General features: G+C 44.0%; 1 protein-coding gene across 4 annotated transcripts in view; it reads left to right on the top strand.

Moving 5' to 3' along the window:
- The first annotated feature begins 1561 nt into the window (after positions 1 to 1561).
- LOC145354356 (exocyst complex component 6-like) overlaps positions 1562 to 6839 on the top strand; it is a 159932-nt gene continuing 154654 nt past the window's right edge. For 2 of the 4 annotated variants that reach the window (XM_080205556.1, XM_080205554.1), the window contains exon 1: positions 3712 to 3913. In XM_080205556.1, the coding sequence (XP_080061682.1) occupies positions 3816 to 3913 (98 nt within the window). In that variant the 5' untranslated portion in view covers positions 3712 to 3815. Of the gene's footprint in view, positions 1878 to 3711; positions 3914 to 6839 lie in introns of those variants that run through there. The other 2 variants (XM_080205553.1, XM_080205555.1) reach the window with 2 other exon arrangements.

Raw genomic sequence — 6839 nt, 5'->3', positions numbered from 1 at the left:
GAGCGTTCCCCTGCTCGGATGGAATTTCATATGGGCCCATAGCCTAGACCCACCCAGGGTCAGTGCCCCACTGTATGTGCTGCCTCGTGGAAATGTCCTCCGTGCCCTTTTCCACCGTGCGGAGGCATTTCCTGTACGGGCTGTCAAAAAAAGAGATACTTACCTTCCACTACCGCATCCTCGCCTGTTGCCCGGATATACCTTGGTGGACCTTGTTGCTGCCGGGCAGAGGAGGTCCCCAGTGGAGGTCCCTCTTTGGAGGGACTTCCCCTAATTATCTTGGGGACCTGGGGTAGAGGGTGCTGCATGCAGCAGTGCTGTACAACCGTAGGTTTTTCCGGTTCACAGGCCCCCAAGGCTGCCCCTTTCTGTGGCCTCGTGGAGTCTGTGGACCATGTCTACGTTTCATGTTTTATATTGCACAATCTATTTGTTTTCCTCAAAAACCTTTTACTGATGTTTTGTTTGCACTTCAGTCCCATGCTCCGAATCTACGGGCACCTGGTACGGAGAGGGATGGGTCGGAATGGCGACCTCCTCGTGAACCTGCTCCTGGGCCTGGCGAAACGTGCCATTTACAGGTCCAGGCAGCGGGCGATCGGGGCAGGGCTGTGGGGCCATCCATCCCGACTGCCTGCCCCTCTACTGCAGCTATGTTCGCAGTCAGGTGTCACTGGAGAGGGAGCATGCGGTGTCCACGGGCGCAGTCGATGACTTCCGCGCCTGCTGGGCACCACAGGGGTTGGGGTGCATTATTGACCCTAATAATCACCTTCTGATTTGATGTTTTAAGTTTCCATTCAACTTTGTTTTTTTGTTCGGGCTGTTCCCCTCTTCCTTTTGGGGAGCTGTCCCTTTTAATTTGTCCCTAAGTTAATTTGAGTTTTTTTTTGCACATTCATCTTGGTTTATTTTTGTTCAGATTCTACACTGTTCAATTTCACTACATTTGAGAAAAGTTAATTTGAGTTTGTCTACTTGGTTCGACCTTAAAGACACCTATGTTAATTTGAGTTCGTTTATTTGGTTGGTGTCAAAAAAAGGCATTTAATTGGCCGGGACGTGCATGGGACGTCCGGAGGCGCTATATAAATGCAACAGTTCATTTCGCTTAGACCCTATAGCCTACAACAAATATACAGCACGTTTCACAGCTTTATCCCAGTTTTTCGGTGCACAGGCTAGCAATTTAAGCCCAAAATGTGGTTAATAAAACGTGATGATGATTTCTATGACGAATAGCCGAGTCATCTGCATTGGAGTTTGAGGGATAAGTCGTTGGTTGGTTTCAACATCAGGAAGTCTTTTCTGGGAGAAATACTCTCTTAATTGTTATATTGGGACTATTGCAACGGCATTTAGGGGTCCCGTGTCGTACTTTATTGGATACTTCGCTATTCCATAAAACGATTAACAGGGAATGGTTTTTCTTAACTTTCCTAAAGAAAGTGTAGGCTGTCTCTTTGGTGTTGTAAAAGGTTAATCAGCCGGACTGTGAAATGTGATAGTCTTTAAATAGCCATGTGCTATAAATAAATCGTCTCCAGTCACATCTCTTGATATGATGGTGGAATAGCCTGAACTGGAAGTTGTATGTCTTGATTCTACATAAAATCGTAACGATAACATTTAGACTGATCATTCTGGAATTCTGAGGTTATTGTTTTGTCCGGCATTCTTTCTTTGTCACACTTTTTTTATTGAGTCAAGGAAAATTTCACTTAATAATCCAGGAACCAGGATATTAAAACAATGACTTATGAAAGCAAAGCAGTTGCCTCACGGTCTGGAAAGGAAGAAAATCGAGAAAATCAAATTTATGAAAATGTTTTTTCTGAGATCGAAACACTGGAATTGCCACTCGGTACAAGTTTACGGTAGGTGCCGTAATCTTCTGTCGTATTTAAGCAGTTTAATTTTTTTTATATGGATAAAAGTATGTTAGTTTTTGTCAATTTCCCTGTTTGCATTTCTAATTCCCAATCGATATTCTGGGGGTATGTAGAACGCAAGATGATGTGGGATAAATAGGAGTGGTTACTTCTGGGAAAAATGTAACTTTCCAGTTTAAATTAACAATTACTTTGACTGCTACATTAGGTCTCCGTTGGTGAGTGTTACTTGTATAAAAAGTACTAGTCAAGCACCATTATAATAAATCATAGTTTGGTAATAGCGTGTGAAAAGACAATTCTTTACGACAGAAAATTGGTAACACACACACAAGTCTGCATAAGTTTGCTTGGGTTACTCAGACTATCGCCAGAGTTCCCTAGTGTCTCTGGAGCACCTGTTATACACAGTTCTCGGCTGATAGTGACTATTTAAGCTCTTCTATTCTTGTTTCAGCGATATCAGTGTGGGGGTAGATATAAGCATCAAGTAACAAGGTATGAGGAAATTGCTTTAATTATGTTCGTGACTTCAGCTTCAGTTTGTCATTTAGCTGATCCACGTGAAAAACTAGATTTACGCAAATTTATTGAGCGTCTTGTAATATAACGTCATTTAGAAACTTTTTATTCTTCGGTATTGTATTCCAAACTATTTTTAACAGCAATGAAAGGACAATGCCCTTTCTCGTTCGGTACCCATTCTAGAAGCTTATCCTTCTTAGCTGAAACTGCTTAAGGGGGTTCAGCTTTCATAATCTACTACCTTAACTTTTTTAAACGTAGAAGTTTTGGTTCACTGGGGGCATTAACGTCTTCTATAGAACGTAAGGGAGCATAAGGTAGCACCATCTTCAAAGTTAAGAAACAGTTGGCCTCTAAATAAATAGCAATTTGTTTTTAGTAACGCTGCCCAGCTGAGAGGCAGGACTGTGGGAATGATCCGACATCACACTTGCATAGCTTTACTCATGTGTCTTTATTTAGACCACTCTTGCAGAGAAGTGGTCAAACATTAACAACTGGTTTGCAGTCTGGCCTTTGTCGTAACGGCTGCCTAACCTTTGTGGTGTAGGTCCTCCTCTCCCACAGCCGCAGTTCAACACCTCTCCTCTCCTATAGTCGCAGTTTGGAACTAGCTATTCTCAGTTCCTCCTAACCCACACCCCAGTCCTATTTAACAAAATATTTATTGCTTGCATGCAATCATCTGCTCGTGCACCTGCGATGCTTTGCACAAGCGTATTCTTGTGAATAAATCTGAAGTGGGATTGGGTTGGGGCTGTGAAAGTGCATTATTTCTCTTTGGTGCTAAACCTGTCAGTGTTTTATTTTATGCACTTCACCAGCCTGATATTCCCCCTCAATTTCAAGGTGTTTGACAGTGACTCACCCATTGTTTCTAGCAGTTTTATTGATTTGGATGTAATTAATTTTTAAAATTTCTGCAATTTAATTTGCATGTCGATTGCAGAAATTTCTGCAAATGTAATTTGTATGCAGTTTTTATTTAATTTGGAGAGTTTTTGTTGCAATTTAATGTCGATGCAGTCTGTGGAAGGAGGTGCAACACTAAGCGTTGGATTTATTTATGTATATCTCATTGATTTAAAACAAGGATACAGGATGTACCGCAGGTGAAGTGAGGCGGGCGCGCACTCCCCACTCCCACACGCCCGCGCATTGCCGGGAGCGCACTGGCAGGTTGCTGTCGGGCACGCGCGCACGGGATGGGCTGCAAAGTGAAAGTGGCGGCGGGTCGGTGAGCGGCGGCTTGGTGTTCACATTCGCCCCCCCCCCGACGTGACCGCGGGGCTGGGGCTGGGGCCAGTGCTGGCCTCGCCGGGCTGGGCAGGTCTAGGACGGGGTCGGGTCATGAGCCGCTAACCTCCCTCGGCCGCTCCCTCCAGCCGGAGCCGCAAGATGGCAGAGCCCGAGGCCCTGGAGACGGTGACGGAACACGAGCGGATCCTGCAGGAGATCGAGAGCACTGACGCGGCCTGCGTGGGCCCCACACTCCGGTAAGCGGCGCCGCTTCCTCCCCGCTCAGCCGCTGCTGCCAGGCCCAGGCGGCGGGCCTGCTGGGTGCTTCGCCTCCCGGTACTAGCGGCCCTTCGGCCCGTCTCCTTGGTGCCCGACCTTTATTCGCCACCCTTGCTGCTGACTGTGTGAGCCCAGAGCTGCGGGACTCGATTTTTAAAGTTAGTGTCTGTGTGGTTTGAAGGGCTTTGGGCAGCAGCTTGTGCCCCTGTGACTGTAAACACTGAGCTACACTGTGTGTGGGGCGGCTCACCTTGCACCCCCTTCCAGGGTTGGTGGAGGGGCGGGGGGGAGGTGCAGTGTGACAGTTTTTCCTGTTTGTATAAGATTGATATTCACTGGGTTTTGAGTACAGTTTTAACTGGCCATACAGCCAATTCCAAGGTTACAGAATGGCAGTCTTCTATAATAGTTGTTTGTGTGGAGTTTGCACATTCTCCTCGTGTCAGTGTGGGTTTCCTCCAAGTGCTCCATTTTCCTCCCACAGTCCAAAGATGTGCAGGTTAGGTTGATTTGGCCATGCTAAAATTGACCCTTAGTGTCCTGAAATGTGTAGGTTAGAGGGATTAGCAGGTAAAATGTGTAGGGATGTGGGGGTGGGATTATGGTTGGTGCAAACTCGATGGGCCAGATGGCCTCTTTCTGCATTGCAGGGTTTCTATGATTCTATGAATAGGACTGTCACTTTCCCAGGGGTGTAGGGTGCCACAGCCCTACAGTGCAAAAATAGTGGAGCTGCCACTTTTACTGTGTCTCCACTCAAGGTTGTCAGATGAGTGGATGACCATGTCCCATAATGAGATTGTGTAATTGGGGTATTTGTGTGGAAGCTCTGCCCTGTGTTGTTTTCATCCATTTTGGCAAATACCGTTTTTATTGACAATACTAGGTTACAGAACTCTGTTCAGTTGCTATGCATGTAGTAATTTACCATGATGATTATTAGTTGATTACACTAAATAGACCTTTTTGCTGTAATATTTTGGGATTGAACACGCTAGACATTGTACATTCAAGATTGCCTTGAACAGTGTGATGCTCTCGTGTTTTGTAAGCCAACAATTTGTACCTGAGGGCAAAGGAAAATAAATGATACTGAAGCAGGTCAGGCAGCATCTGTGGTGAGACATGTCTTAAGGTTGTTGACCTTTCATCAGAAAATAAATGTTGTTTTCAGTTGGTCAGCTTTGGAAACTTAAGTGCTAATGCCCCATTCTTTAACTGTGCCTATCCCACAAAATCATAGGATGTTTACAATGTCAATATTATCGTTTATTGACATTTCAGCATCACCAGGTGCAACCTTGCTTGACGAGATAAGATTTTAGCAGCCATGCTAGGCTGAAAATCAGACCTGAGGGGAATAGGAACTAGCTGAAAAGTTGTAAATATAGCTGTTGGCCCAGGATTCACTAAATTATGGTGAGGCTAATAGCAATTATCATTATTTATGTGCAAATTAGACAGCAACTTCTGGCGAGCACACGTGCAGCTCAATACACAAATCCGGAAGTCAAGATGTGTGGCCCCTTAATCAGCTTTGCAAATATGGATGGCAGTTTGCCATCTGACTCACCATTCAAATACATTGAATATTCATGTGCCATAATATGTGGATGAAACTCTCCATAAAGCTTTTCTATTTCAGCCCATGTGTGTTAACACATTTTTAACAACTAATCTTAATCACTGCCAAATGACCTCTGCCTGGTTCAAAGATTCTTCAAGGGTATACACTATTGGTTCAGGATACACACTGGCTTGTCCTGTTCACAGGTCTCAGAAACCACACGAAGGACACTTCATACAAAAGTCCTTGGAAAATATATGGGCAAATCTTGTGGCAGATGTGATTTGTTTGCCATTTGTTGCAGTTCTGGTGCAGTGTAATCTTGTGACATGTGTGGATAGATGGAGAGCTGATAAGACCACATGGTTTTGTGCTTCTTCCCATGTGTATACTTCTCCCTCTGCCTTAGTATTTTAGTGCTTCTTCCTCACTCAGACTGAACCTGATAAAATTGTCCCTACACTCTGCTACCTTCCTGCTATTTCTGATGTGCTGCATTTCCATTTGTCCCTCGTGTCTCATTCTGCTCTGCTCTTTGCAAGTCTTAAGGAAGCTCAGCTTCGGCTTCTGAAATTGGAAGTGCAGTGGCAGAATCAGCATGTGGGAATTTTAACAGTACTACTAATTTAGGATTGGTGTACAACATCACGATTCAAGTCACGCAAATATCATCAATGCTAGTCTAACCTGCTGACAAAGACTTATCCACATGTTTCCTTCTGTAGTTCTAGTTTATCACAGATGCTGGGTACTCTTTTTGCAGCCATCTTTAGTGGTAGCATATTTGTTGGGTCATAGGTTCAAGCTCCTCTTTTACATAGTAGTATACTATATTGCAGCATACTTAGATTGACGGAGTGCTTGCTAATTGTAGGTGCCTTGTGTTGGAAGAGAAACCAAGATTGTCTGCCCTCTTGATTGTGAAACATCCCGTGGCCCTTTTTTAAAAAGACTACAGGAGTTCTCCTGGCATCCTGTCCAATATTTATTTCTCAATCAACATCACCAAAAATAGATGTTATCTTATTGCTGTTTGCGGAATATTGATGTATTCAAACTTTTTTTTATTCATCAGAAGTTTGATGGGCTGTGAAATGCTTGGGACATTGAAGTTATGAAGTACTTACAGTAGTGGTCTACTAACTTACATTTCTGAATGTGATTTAATTTTAATTCAATTTTAAGTTACAAAGCCAAAGCCATTCTTTTGCTCTGAAAACTAAATTCAAAATCCAATTCGTGGTTCTCACATGAGAGACAAAGAAGATCCAAGGTGACAAGGTAAGGCATTCCACTTCACCTTGTGCTTGATCTCACACGAGGCCATTCAGCGCTAA

This window comes from Carcharhinus amblyrhynchos, chromosome 17, assembly GCF_965287045.1.
Source record: "Carcharhinus amblyrhynchos chromosome 17, sCarAmb.v2.hapA, whole genome shotgun sequence".
Lineage (NCBI taxonomy): Eukaryota > Metazoa > Chordata > Chondrichthyes > Carcharhiniformes > Carcharhinidae > Carcharhinus > Carcharhinus amblyrhynchos.
Note: the sequence above shows the minus strand (reverse complement) of the source record. Positions and strands in the feature narration are given on the sequence as shown.